Raw genomic sequence first — 14964 nt, 5'->3', positions numbered from 1 at the left:
GATTCTTTTGGTGCTGCGATGATGAAAATGAAATGAAATGAAACGTGTCAAAATGAATGCAACAATATGTAATATTAATATATTAGGTATACATAAGCACCCCATGAAAGCACCCAATGAAATTTGAAAAATCAGGCGCCAGTGTACACATTAAGTATACCTATATTATATATTATATAATGTATATAATGTGATAATCGAATCTAACTTACTCGTAAACATCATATTCAGTGCAGTATCACTAAGAAAAGAATAAAGTTTACATCTACTCAGATCATGGTGCAGGTGATATTTATGATGCATTAATGCGTTTGGTAATAACTGTGGCATGAATAGAGGTAATTTAGTGAACTAGGTTAATTATTAATTAGGTATTTTCATTATTTCAGTATAGTATAAAACGAGCTCAGTCAAAAACTTAATTTAAATTTAAAGACACTTGTTCCGCCTGTCCCAATGTCCTTTCAACTTCCGTTTTTCACTCAAAAAAAATTATAGGAGTAGTTGCAATTAATTCAGTTGCGAGTCATACTGATTATAACAGCAGTCGGGTGTATAGAAATACACTATTCATGTAAAATATTATGTACCTGATAACTGGTAATAATAAAATATGTATATTCTAAGTAAAAAAATTATTTTTACATACGATTAAAAAACACGCACATAAAATGTGTGGTATTACATTAATATTAAGTACCTACACCACTTTAGTGCAGAATTATAACTCATAAAAATATATTTATTACTGTATTAGGTAGGTAAATGAAAATGTAACATTGATTTGTCATTAAAAATACAATTTCGATAGAGTTAGTGTGCCATCGTGTATAGTCCAGCACCAGACCACCGCTTTTTAAACTTTTTTTTATTTTAACTTGGTTAATAGTAATTTTTATAATATCATATAATTTACAAATGTTGTCACTTGTCAGTGGCCATATAGGTAATAGGTACAAGCAAATAAGCAATTATTACACTATAGTCTTCTACTAAAACTTACATATCAAAATGTATCACTTTACCATAGTATACACTACACTATTGTTTAAGTATGGGGTGTGTTGACCAATATATATGTATACAATCACATTTCTTTTCTTTCTTCCTGAAACCACTATTCAAAAGTTTTTGCCACCTTTGTCTTCCCCATAATTCCACTCCTCGGTACAGCGTTCTTTCTCTTTCCAAATTATAATATCCCTAACTTTTCCTTCACTCCGTGTAATGTTCACCTTAAATATGGGTGGGTATCGATAGAAGAAAAATAGAACGATTTATTGTTGGGCACAACAATATTATAAAAGCAGATCACCTTAAATTCTTTGAACACCACCAATTTTAATTTTGACATACGCCACTGGATGTTCTTGTGGTTTATATCTCAGATGGTTTCAACTCGATTGATGCTATTAATAAGTTCGCTGAATCTGTCCAGCCTCATCACAAATCAGAACTATCTGACTATATAGACTATTTATTTTGTGCTTTCAAAAAATTGGTTGTCCTTGGTGCTCCTGTCGTCACCACGATCTTTTTGTTTTTCTTTTATTCCAACACCACAGTGTATTGTTATATTTTATACTCACATCACAACAGCCCCAGATAATTCTTAGTATTTTGTTCTCGAGCGACATCTTTTTTTTCTCCAATCAGCTTGTCAAAGTTCATATCAACTTCGACTTCGCGTATTTATGAATTTTTTCATCACCTTCAAAACTTTACAATGTCAATAATTTGTAAAAAAAACTAAATGTATCTATGTAGCTATTTAAAATATACATTTGAACCATTAATACAGATTCACTTATTAATTGCGTTCTAAAATAATTCACTTTAATTTCCTGTTTCAATATATGCTCTGTATGCTTAGTTTAAATTTTAACTAACGAACCATCTTAGACAAATTCGTGTGCCTAATTTAACCATATATGTATAATAACTTTGAATGTATAATAACAAACTTTTCTTACTCCAAAATGTTACTTAAAATATAACTATATATATAATATGAAGAAAAAATTATAGTTTTTTAAAATTTGAATCTACACATACGATTTAACTACGTAGTTAAGTCCATATATTATAATGATGCAGATTGACTTATTTTTTACGTACCTATTAATAATGTTCAATGATTTATTATTTATATAATAAATATAAATTATTATTATTTATAGATCTATGTCCTATAGTAGTTAAAATTGAACATAGTATTTTTACAATATCTATACAAATATGTAAAAGTATTAATTTAGAAAAATCAAAAACATAAATTTTGATTAGTGTCCATACAAAAAAACATGTTAGTATGATAAAAGGAAAAATAATAGGCTGGTGGGTTGATATTATTATTATTTTGAAAACGATTTATTTTGCTATCAAACAATTTCAAACGCATCTAAAAATATAATAATAAAAGTTATCATTGTTTTGGTTGAAATGGCAGTTGTGTTGATTGTTGTTTTTCATCAGTAAGTTTTAAACGATTTTGGCGTAGGTGTAGGTACCGTATACTTACTTCATATTTTTGTACAGTGCAGAATAAGCGTATAATATATAAATATATTAAATACGTGGTGACAGTATACTCTACTGGTGGTAGTATAATAGGTATAAGGTATATGCATATATTATTTATAATGGCGTCGTCACTGTGACATGAATAACTAATAAATTCATTTATTATTTCTTCTCCCCTATATGATATAATGTACCACAGAGTGTGTGCTTTCAGGCCACTATTGCATGTAATGTCAGATGCGCGTTTCGGATGGCGCAAGTACGGTTTATTGATCCTGCGTACACTATGCGACGATGCTGTGCTGCAACCTTACCACGATGAAAAGTGTTTTTCGGCTTATCATACGAACGACTACAGCATCCGAGTACAGTGGTTAAGTATCGCATAAACATGCCGAAGTGGAATTATTATTTGACATCGAATAAAAATGTGTGAATTCGATAATATTACAGTCACGTCGTCAGTATACGTTATTCATTAGCGATTAATTGCCAATTAATTCGCGTGTGATTTATATGTGCCTACATTGATGTGCATGGTACAGGAGGTAGGTGTAATTAAACTATTAATACTTGCCGATAATATTAATATCCAGGAGATTATAATATAATTATTATGCACAAGCGTGGCGCCCTGTGATAAATTTAATAAGACAAACTAATTGGAATGCTAGGTTTATTTTGTGTGACTTTAAGTATAATTATGTCTTGTAAAATCGTGGTTCGTCTCAAAACTTTGAATGTGCCCTATAAAATACGTTTAAAAAACATGTATCGATTCCCGCTATCTATTTATTTTATAATATATTATACATTGAGAAATATTGATAAACTTAAATTTAAAATGTCCATCGATTGAAAAGCAATAATTTATAGATTTCAAATAATTCATTTCCGGTCTTGAGTTAATAATATACTCTAGTGTTCTATCTCGTATAGTCATTAAAAAAAGGTAGCTAGGTGCCCAGATAAGTATAATATGTCATTTAATATTACACTAAAACCACGATTTTTATAATAAGTTAACTACAGCCAAGCAAGCAGCATGATTTCATTAAAAGAACATTTTTCTTTGTAGGTACCTTTACATTTATATTTTGTTACATGCTTATAATTGGTATGTTGCAATTTTTTTCTATTTAGGTACATGTTTTATTTTCGTTAAATTATTGTTATTATGAGTTAACTAAATGTTCGTAAACTATTTCTACAAAAATATGATCAATCGAAAATGTAATTGATATTGCAATACCAAGGCAACTCATACCCACTGTAGTACTGTACCTATAATTATAATAATTAATAGGTATGCGATAAACATTATTGTATTTTATACACATAGCATAAACTATTATACGTATACAAGATCAATGAATAGCTAGCCATTATATGAATTAAATAACTATTTAAAGCGTATTGTATGAATTTTTTAGTTTGTAAGGTTTATTTTTTTGTATCCTAATTAAAGGCAAGGATGTATACTTTTACCGATTTCAGTATTTAATAAATATTTTCTTAAAAAAACATTTTTCTCAAAAAATTATTATTACTTAGAACATATATACATATTATATTAGATATTATTATAAATAAGTAGTTGTAGAAAATAAATTGTAGTAAGTACAGGTATAAGTACACAACTATATTATTACGACGTCACGTAATAAACGTGTATTTATGCTAAATTATATATTATAATCTATAACTCATTATATATTTAATTATTTTAATTACCTATACTATTACTATGGTAATATTAACTAATTGAGACATTAACCAATAATTGGTACAATGAGAATGAAGACAAAATGAAACAATATACCACATGTGATATCTATAGGCTATAACACAATTTGTTATTTTAAAGAGCACACAAAATAGTGTGACAATAACAGGGACGAACGGAAGTGTGGCTACTGTCTACTAGCTTAACCCCCTCCAGATTTCATATTGAACACATAAATAATTCTAAGTGTTTTTATGGAAATATTTAAACTAATAATTTAATTATATGTATAACTAATTTTAAAATAAATATTTTTAAAAAACGGGAAAGTAGGTACCTATTCACTATGTTGTAAAGGTGCAGTCAAGCGTGTATCAAGTATGTAACTTTAATGGGTGTGTTAAATTTGAATATTTAAATTCAATAATATATCATTGTATAGGTACGATGAAAAATGATTCTGTGTGGAAAAGGTTAAGTTAGCTTTTTAGTAACCATGAATACCAAACAATTATTTTAATAATAATATTTATTTTAGAAATGTTAGTGATTTCTCCCCCCTCTCACCACACACACACACACACACACACACACACATATTATTTTAAAAAGCATTGGTAGATTTCTAATTTTGACCACTAAAAGTATCCACACTTGATCTAATTTTCTACCAGAAACCTTCTTCAATGTGTGAGGTCAGAGTCTACTAGAAAGTGTCTTTAACCCCACCCCCGTGCCATAAAAAAAAAATAATAATAAAAAACACATTATTTGTAAAACAAATAAATATTCATAAATCAATGTATGAAAAAATTATAAAATCTATATTCAAGAATTTATTGCACTTGAATCCTCAGCATTTTTAATGAATATTGTAAGTACAAGGCAAATTAAAAAATATGGTGATTTATTATATTTATTAGTTTAAAGGTTCAGAGTGGAGGGTGATGTACATTGACTTTACAATGATGTTTGTCTTTTTTTATACGATATACTTTAGTAGAAAAAATGTATTAATCTTCGAGAATGATTTCTGATACAAAATTAGATCTAGTAACCAGTAGGTTTATTTGAAAAATCAAATTTTAAAATTCCCATAATTTTTCAAAATAAATATGAATAAGCACTATTTTTTTTTTAAGTATATTATTTGTTAAGTTATTACTTATTTGAAGTTCAAATTTTGACAAATTTAATGAAAATCACGAAAACATGAAGATTATTTTGTACTTTAAAATGTATTAAGTATTCAACTCTTTATCAGTTATTAAAGTTTAAAAATGTAATTCAGAGTTTCTCATAATTGGGCAGTTTAAACTGTAAAACATTTTTAAAATTATCACTTTATTATATAGACATTTGAAGTTCAAATTTTCAACGAAATTAGATAATTATATGGTTATACAAAGATATTAAGATATTTTTAGTACCTAATTCAAAAATACTTTTCGTAGAGATTTGAAACCTTTACAGTTTTACGTTTAAAATATTATTATATTTTAAAACTTTATATCCACAATGACATTTTCAATATATTTAGATTCATTGTATGCTATTCCCTGCTTATAATTTATACTGTATTTCAAATAGTGAAAAAAATGACTATAATATTATTAATAGCAGTATATTTATGTTATAGTAGGCTAACGTCTGACAGACTGTTTCCGCTCACGGTAGCCGTTTTTCGTATGCAATGATTTATTATTGAATTCATATTTAATACATCCATTACAGTGACCTACTCATTGACGAGGTACACTCGACTCCAACTACACAGAAGAGCGGTTACCTACTTTCCCCTTATTTTTTTGGTTGTTTATTGTATATTCGTTTTTGTATATTTCACTGTTTCTAAATGATAACTCAACAACAAGTGCAAGTAATGGATTTGATACTTACCCATATTATATTTAAAAATGTACAAGAGAAATATTTGTTTTAAGACGTTGTGTACATTTAAATGTATGGCCCCCTCCTCAGATATTCTCACTTAATCAGTCTCTATCTACTAATCAATATATTAATTATGAATTTTTCAATTACATTTTCAGATAAACGCAATCCTAATATTTGATCGAAATGCGTTCGGTTGCACTGACAGTATGGTTTTTTTTAAACGTCGTACTATTGGGCATGTGCGGATACATTTATCTACTTTGGCTACAATATTGGCGTCACATAAGTGTCAAAAACCAACAAACTCAAGAATTGACTTACACACAACAGCAGCCCTACGTCGAGTATTATGACGAAGGCGATTTCACAACTGCTCATCAGAGAAATGGAAATCCATTAATGCGAATTAGTGAAGCGCTCCTAGACAAGACGGAAAGAATCAGGCAGGTAACATAAATTATGTATGAAATATTATGGTATACATAGACGTGTATTTAGAAGTTAGAACTATCTATTTCGCAGATCTGTCAAGGAATAATTGTTTGTGAAATATACAGATATAAAAACAATATCCCCATTGTATAAAAAAAACTAAAAAGACGTCATGTGTAAATTTAAATTTGCTTGCATGGCCTCGGCTATGTATACTACCCAAATACATAATATATACATGATATCTAATGTGTTAGTTCAGTGTTTATATTATACACGTGAATGACAGAAAATATATCATATGGTGATTAATGATTATTATGATGCACGAGAAAACAATAAAGCAAAAGCTGTATTATAGGTACACATTATTATATACTATATTTATTATTAAAATAAATCGAATTTACTGAAATATGAAATTGCTCGTGTAGGTGATAATTTGAAATTTAATCGAAATATATTAAACGAACTACGAAAGCGGTAAATGGTAATACATTTTAACACGTTTTCAATTAAATAAACATTTAAATGTGTGAATTTAAATTATAGTTTTTAATTAAATGGGCGCAGCATTAACGTAACAAAATTAACTATTCTAAACGAATGTAATTATATATATCTATTCGCATGGACTTCCAGTATTTACATATTGCAGAATGCGGTAATAGATGGGAAGCGTAATATGCAGTTTTATAAAAATAAATTTAAAAACTTTTACCAACTAGGATTGTTTTAAATTTTTAATTATTTAAATTTTAAATAGTTTAAGTTCTCATATAAATTGTATTACGAGTTTTTTGTGAACATTCAACTGTGACATAGAATAATAATTATTACCATTAAAAATATGAAAAAATTACTGGACAGAATTAGTATAGTTACCTTAGAATATTATCAAATAAACTATTAAACGAAGTAAAATTCAAGTTAGTTTTTTCTAAATTTGGTGGGTAAATATTTATTGGTTTGGTTTTAAGTATGAGGCTATTTACTCAATTCTCGTATTTCTAGACGAAATATATGTGAGACGTAGGTACCTATTGGTCTTTTACAACAAGTACACGTTTTTGAGGATTTGAAATTTTAATGTATTTAGAGTGACTTACTAGGCCTTAAAATAATGAAATCCTAAATTATCTATTTTAGAACCGAAACCTTATAATCTAAAATGTCAATAAAGTGCCCAAAATAATTTAAAAAATCTATCATCGCCAGTACATGTACAGAATATAGATACTAAAGTTAATCGTATTTAAGTGTAAATTTTCGAACTTATCAGAATCATTATTTCAAAGAACTAACAAAACTCGAATTGGACAAAATCGTGATTTTACCGTTTTTAACTAATTTGGCACCTAATTTTTCCATAGGTAGGTAAACCTATGTATGGTAAACTATACATATTACACATATATCGAAAAAGTTCAAAAGTCTTGAAATTATATCTCAAAATTATCAACTATAACTATATAGTTGGATAGTATTAAATGGGTAGATAGGCAGGTACGCACATGCCTATTGTCTTATGGTAGCAAAATAAAAAAATCTTGTTGATGAGAAATTAATATTTTACTGATAGCGGCTTAAATAAAATCCATAGATGTAAATCTAGATAAGACAATTTCATATGTAAGATAACCATTAGATAATTGGGACAATAGGTATTAGATATGATTGTAAGATAATATATGAGTATTCCTTATTTAGATAATTATATTTTATTTAAATTTTCGTCTAATGTAAACAGTTATTTTTAAAGTAATTAGAACAGCTAAACTCATTATTTATACGTCATTACATTAATTGTCAAACAATAACTCTGACTACCTACAAACAATAGGTTAAATCTAATATAATAGTCGAATACAATAATATACTCTTGAGTCTAGACGATAATATAAAAAATATGATATATTTTCAAACATCGCGTGCGTAAGTAGGTAGGTAATTAAACGTCTATTGCACTACAATACAATTTATGGCATGCGTTTATATCCATATAAATGACTGACTTAATGTAATAATAATATGTATATATAATTCCAGGTTATCTAATTTCAAAAATAAAATCATTGCCCGTCTTAGGCAAGTGATAATGAAGGAGAATAGCAATTATGGGTCCGTCAAAAACGAGAACCCTTACAATGTTCCGTATAGACCGCAAGCACCGAATAACGTAAAAAGCGACTGGACGTGTGATATGGCTTCCAGCGTGGAGAAATTTAGAACATTAGAAAAAAATGACATTGATCATTTATTGACAAAAAATATTCCGGATGTACCACTATTTGACGATAATGAAGTATTCGGCACTTGTGCAATCATATCCAATGCTGCTACTCTTCGCAATTCAAATCTCGGATACTTCATAGGTGAAAAATTCAACACATTTTTGATTGAGCCATACGCCCATACATATAGATATTGAGTATAATAGATAGGTTGTCGAATTTGTTATGTCATTAATAATTTGTATTCACACTCGTCTGAATGAATGAATAACAATCAAGTGTATTGTGTAATGAATACCAATATAGATAAGAATATTAATATAATAATACATTATATTTAATATCTTATTATGTTGAAAGTATCCGCATGAAATCATAAAATAAAATAATAAAATAATTTGTGTATTTTTATTGCATTATGCCATTATATAATAAACATTATTCAAAAAGATACCTATGGAAAAACAATTATAAACTTACGAAATAATTAAACCTTAATATGTATGCTGCAGTACTCCGAAATACTTTTATCGAAATATACCTAAGAACAATATTACAGTTAAATAACTTATAATATGACGATTTAAATTTTACTTATTGTTCAATAATTTTTTTATTTGAAATCTAAACTCGATCATTGGAGTTCTTGAAAACATTTTTAAAATTTAACTCAAGCATCATAACATGACAGAATAGACAGATTATAAGAAATATTTTAATAATATATTATATTATTATATTATTTATAATTTTCTTACCTTTCAACATAGTTTTTTAATTAGTCAATAACTAGTATCATATAATATGCACAGTATAATGTAACGTATATAAAGTATATAAAAGTTTACTTTTCGTGTTTTTAGACCAACATGACTTAGTATTACGGTTCAACAATGCTCCAACTAAAGGATATGAAAAAGATGTGGGCTCAAAGACAACAATACGTATTTTAAACTCACAAGTTGTCACTAAACCACAATTCCAATTTGTATCTTCTCCATTATACAAACGGCTCAAACTGTTGATGTGGGATCCATCAAATTACACATCGTCAATTAACGAAGTAATCAATCACATATCAACTACAATATAATATTATGATTAGTTAGTTTAATCGATTTATTCATTGATTATAATTTTTATTTGTTTACTTTTAGTGGATTACGAACCCTGAACATAACTTTATTGACAACTACATATCATTTAGAAAATCTAATCCAAGATCAAACTTTCATGTCGTTCATCCACAATATCTGTGGCGTCTATGGGATTACATACAAGATCATACTACAGCTCATATAAGACGCAATCCTCCATCTTCGGGATTTTTAGGTAAAATATAATAAGCTAATGCATTTGTATTTTACACATTATGTGGTCAAATTCACTTATGTGGTATGACTTGTATGGAGATGACATAGTTAAACTATATTTCAAGCATGTAAACTATGTATAGTATTATGCAGAAATAATACTTGTACCTATTATGTACAATTTGTTTTATATTTTACTGTGATTAATCATTAATAACAAAAACGATAGGAAATACGTTCTCTGTAGAGTATTTTTTTTTTATATATTTAAAGAAGTATAATTATTAATTAATTTCCTGAAATGAACCAAATTTCCAACCAAATATGACAAGTTAATAATATATTTAAATTATTTTTAGAATATGTGTTCCTTAGTATATTTTCCAATATGAATATTCTCAATGTAGGTAGGTATTTCCAATATTCATATAATACATAAAATATAAAATTATTTGGTTCATTTAAATTCTTACAAATATCTGTAACAAATCATAAAACACATCCAAATAATAATAACACTATAAAAATATGTAGCTAGGCATATTATTATTTTTTGGTCACAGCAATTTATTTTTTTTGTTGAGCTATAAATAGTTATACATATACTATACTATACAATACAATACTTTGGATTGAGACTTTGGCATATGGTATACCTATACGGCTATACCTACACGTCATGTTAGATCTGGGGGTATTGGGATAAAAGCCCCCCCTATACCGAGGTGTGGGTAATGGTGATACCAGTAAACGACTACCGCGATAATGAATAGACTGATGTAACGTATGTATTACGAAAAAATATATATTTAAACTTATGATGGCTCACGTGGGCAAAATAATAACAGGTTTACTATGAAAACACAATAGTTAATTAAGACACAGGCACTGTGCATATTATATTGTATACGGGGTATATGCGGAAGATATGATAGGTATATTTATACGTAATTTCAGTACAAAATCATCAAATACCTACTCCAGTTACACCCTATATATATATATATGTATAATATATTTATATTTTGTGTATACAATATACATATATGATATAGTAATAAACACTTGCGAACCGTTACGGTAATTACCGATAGCGGATGGCTGGTATTAGGTACCTACATTATAGTGCTGCAGACATGTACGCGGTGGCGTATTGTTACACTTACTCTACTAATCTATACCTACATGAAATGTGTGTTGTATATTATTATTATGTACCTATATTATATTATTTTCGATTTTGATTAATAGGATTAGCAATGCTGTTGCCGCGATGCACGGTCGTTAACATGTTTGAGTTCATACCGTCTGAAAGAATGACACACCGATGTCATTACTATCACGAAAAAGTCGACGTGACGTGTACATTTGGTATTTGGCATCCACTGGCGGCGGAAAAACTCCTGATGCTAACGGCGAACACCATGCCCGATCAAACAGTATTCCATACAGGGTTCCTCTCAATTCCCGGTTATAAATCTCCTATATGTACTTCGTTATAGTGACTGCTACGATGACAAATTCGTGTTTTTATTATGAGCGTATTTTTTTTCTATATGTGCCTACCCATACATAATAATAATGTCTTATATTAAAATACCCACAACACGAGTAATTATGTATGAGGATGGAGAGGGCATAATGAGGCACTGTTTCTTTTAGTGTAGCTGTGTGCCTATATTAGAGTGCGATCATACTCGTATTTTGTTAATAATATAATACCTAGGTATTATGATTCATGACGACGCGTAAAGCCATCGCGCACTTAATTAATTAAATGATCAACTTTGAACTTATTATCTCCGAAAGACGGAACAATATTTATTAGTATATTAGGTAATACAATAGAACACGAAGTCTGACGTTGTAATTTTTTTTTTATTTTTGTACATTTGTACGGATAGGAAATATTATATTCTGAAAGTCTGTATATATGAATATGACTTATACTATAGTGAAAATGGCAACAACATTATTTTATATTTTCTTCAGTTTTTATATTATTACAACAATGATTATGGTTAATCCGTATTTTTTTTTTTAATGTATAATATTTTATTATATATACCTACGACTGATAATTATATATTGTTGGCATTACTTTATAATGTCACAGTAATGGTGTATGGCATATTGTATATTTATATTATTGTTTCATCGACATTATATTATTATGTTGTTGTCGTTTTCAAGAGTCATCCGAATTCCGATCTCAATGTTTGAGTGAAACAATAACTTCTACACATAATGAGTAATGACAATAATACGACCGTGCACGGTCATAATAATATAGTACAATACATAATAATTTCGTAATATTTTATTCAAAATTACACTTTAATATGTTTGATGGTCAAACAGATTATTCGAAGTACGCGTGACCCGTGGTAGTAATATACAACCCAAGAACCGTATTATTCACTATACAATCTATTGGCTATAATAATAATGGTACCTATACCATAAATATTATTTTAAAAAACGCAAACAAGATAACACAATTAGTAGTTGTTACTAAAACCGCATTCAACTTTATTATACGAGTTAATATTTTTTACGAATATATATTATTATTCTAATTTAAAATATTGAAGTAAAATTGTATAGTTCACTTATCTCTACTTTTTTCAGTGAAAAATACTTACCTAACCTACTCAATAGACTTTTGTTACCTATCCATTTATTTTTTAAATTTTAAATGAATTCTAAATAATATTTTAACTTGAAGTAACTTCAAGTTAACTTGATTCTGAATGAAGCATTTTTTTCTAGTGTTTCCGTAGTTTATAATATTATATTATATTGACATATTGCTAATGCTTACCTACTTAACGATGATTAAAAAACCACCGTGACTAATTCGATTTTAGTTAGCAAGTAACCCTTCTTTTATTAACATTTTAAGCCAACAGTAAACAAAAACCTCAACTTACAAAGTGTATCGATAGAAATTAAGAGGATAAAAAATATGTACCTAACGTTTAGTACTTATATAATTTAAGTATCAAATTTTCTTTAATTTAAACTTTAAGTACCTACCTATGCAGTATATACAGTATACAGAATATAAAGGTTTAATACATTTCATTCGTAAGCATAGTAACAATTTATATTGTTCATAATGTTTAATAGGTAGTTAATTTTACTGTTTTAAATGTATATTATATTATTCTTATGTATTTCTCACAAAAACGATTGATCATTTCTGTAAGCCTCTATTTTATAGAGACTAGTGTAGAAATCTATTAAAATAACATTTGTGTTTTATGTCTTGTTAGTATCTTCTAATCGATATGAGAATCAAAAATACATTTTTTTAAATATGTTTGCGAACTGTTTTACTCCCCTCCTTTTTACCATAAGGCACAAACTATACACAACATCAAAAACCAATGTTTAAGCTTTCATTTTTGGAATTCAATCAAAAGACATAAAGTGTAACCAAGTAGCAGTGTAACTTAATTTTTCATGTAGGTCATAGAATGTTAATTTTTTTTCAGCTCATATTCTCATTGTAAATAATATTTTACAGTGTAATTTTTGAAATTAGTACCTATGTATTAAAATTGTAAATTCTTATTTATATTAATATTTTTTATACATGTAAGATTATACTTACAGGTAGAGGTAGACGTAACTCCTAAAAGTCTCGTATCGAAAAGAAATGTACATCATTAAGTTGGAATTTGTTCATGGATTACTGTTAAAAAGCAGAATTTAAATATATTGCTGTGTCGTGGTCTCACACTCTCTCTGAAATACTTATAGGGTGATACGGGACTTGAGGGACATACTATATAGACATTAGTTCATTAATTCATGGTCACTGGTTGGGTAAACTGTAAATATTGTTTTAATTTAACGAAAACAAAGTAATATTAAATCATTTAAATCTATAAGCTATATACTTTCTGCCACTTCCTTCATAGTTGTTAAACAGTAATAAAAATAACAAGTGGCATGTTGCCAGCTGAGCTGATGTCATCGTATGAATGTATCGTTGTAATGAATAGGAGAGGCGAATGCGAACACGTACAGTACACTATAGTTATATACTTAGGTATATGTTTAGTCTTTCTACATTATTTACGTTGAACATTTTTTAATATCGTTGTTTTAATGTCTATTTTTTTTATGCTGTTTTATTAAACTTCTATATTATATGTATTGATTTACTAACGTCTAACAGTCATATTATAGTTTTAGAACTTATACCTGATGCATAGGTGGACATCCACTCCTGGGACATCTTAGCCCCCTAGAAATTTCAATAGACCCCAAAATTAAAACTATTTGAATGATTATTGGATTATTCTACAAATTCTACTATTCTCTACAAATTCAAAAAAATGTCCACCTATGACCTGATATCCTGATTCATATATATATATATAATATTTAGGTACCTATATTATATACTATATATAGTATTGGTACATGGTGGCGTACTACATTTGCAGAACTCATCACATAAGTATTATTCAGTTATATAGCTACTTCGTTAGTAGCGCTCAGTATAGCCTGCAATTTAAATAAAACTATTTACATACAATTGAATACTTTTTAATGTTTTAGGTGAAATAATATTCAAACAATAATTGTTTATTTCCAACAAAAAATCATTAAATATTTTATCTGGCAAGCATTGATATTGTTTCGTAAAAACATGAATTAATATACCTATATAGCATTGAAATATCGAATGGATATCTACGGACTCGGATATCTAAGAATCGGTCTGAGCTTAAGATTCTTATGACAGTATTGAAAAAAAGAATAGGTACTAGAAAAATAGTACAAACTAAAAAATAATAGTTGCCTTCAACAACTATGCCGTTGC

At 27.9% G+C, this 14964-nt stretch overlaps 1 protein-coding gene across 1 annotated transcript; it reads left to right on the top strand.

The window, feature by feature from the left end:
- Positions 1-2783: 2783 nt before the first annotated feature.
- On the top strand, positions 2784-12853 carry LOC111029821 (beta-galactoside alpha-2,6-sialyltransferase 2). The gene is made up of 6 exons (XM_022309016.1): positions 2784-3071; positions 6301-6588; positions 8627-8952; positions 9675-9874; positions 9969-10143; positions 11376-12853. The coding sequence occupies exons 2-6, from the start codon at positions 6329-6331 to the stop codon at positions 11624-11626; spliced, it is 1212 nt and encodes a 403-aa protein (XP_022164708.1). The 5' UTR covers positions 2784-3071; positions 6301-6328; the 3' UTR covers positions 11627-12853.
- Positions 12854-14964: the final 2111 nt, after the last annotated feature.

Source organism: Myzus persicae, unplaced genomic scaffold, assembly GCF_001856785.1.
Source record: "Myzus persicae strain clone G006 unplaced genomic scaffold, MPER_G0061.0, whole genome shotgun sequence".
In the NCBI taxonomy this organism is placed as follows: Eukaryota; Metazoa; Arthropoda; class Insecta; order Hemiptera; family Aphididae; genus Myzus; species Myzus persicae.
The sequence above is the reverse complement of the archived record's forward strand: the minus strand, read 5'-3'. Positions and strand labels throughout refer to the sequence as shown.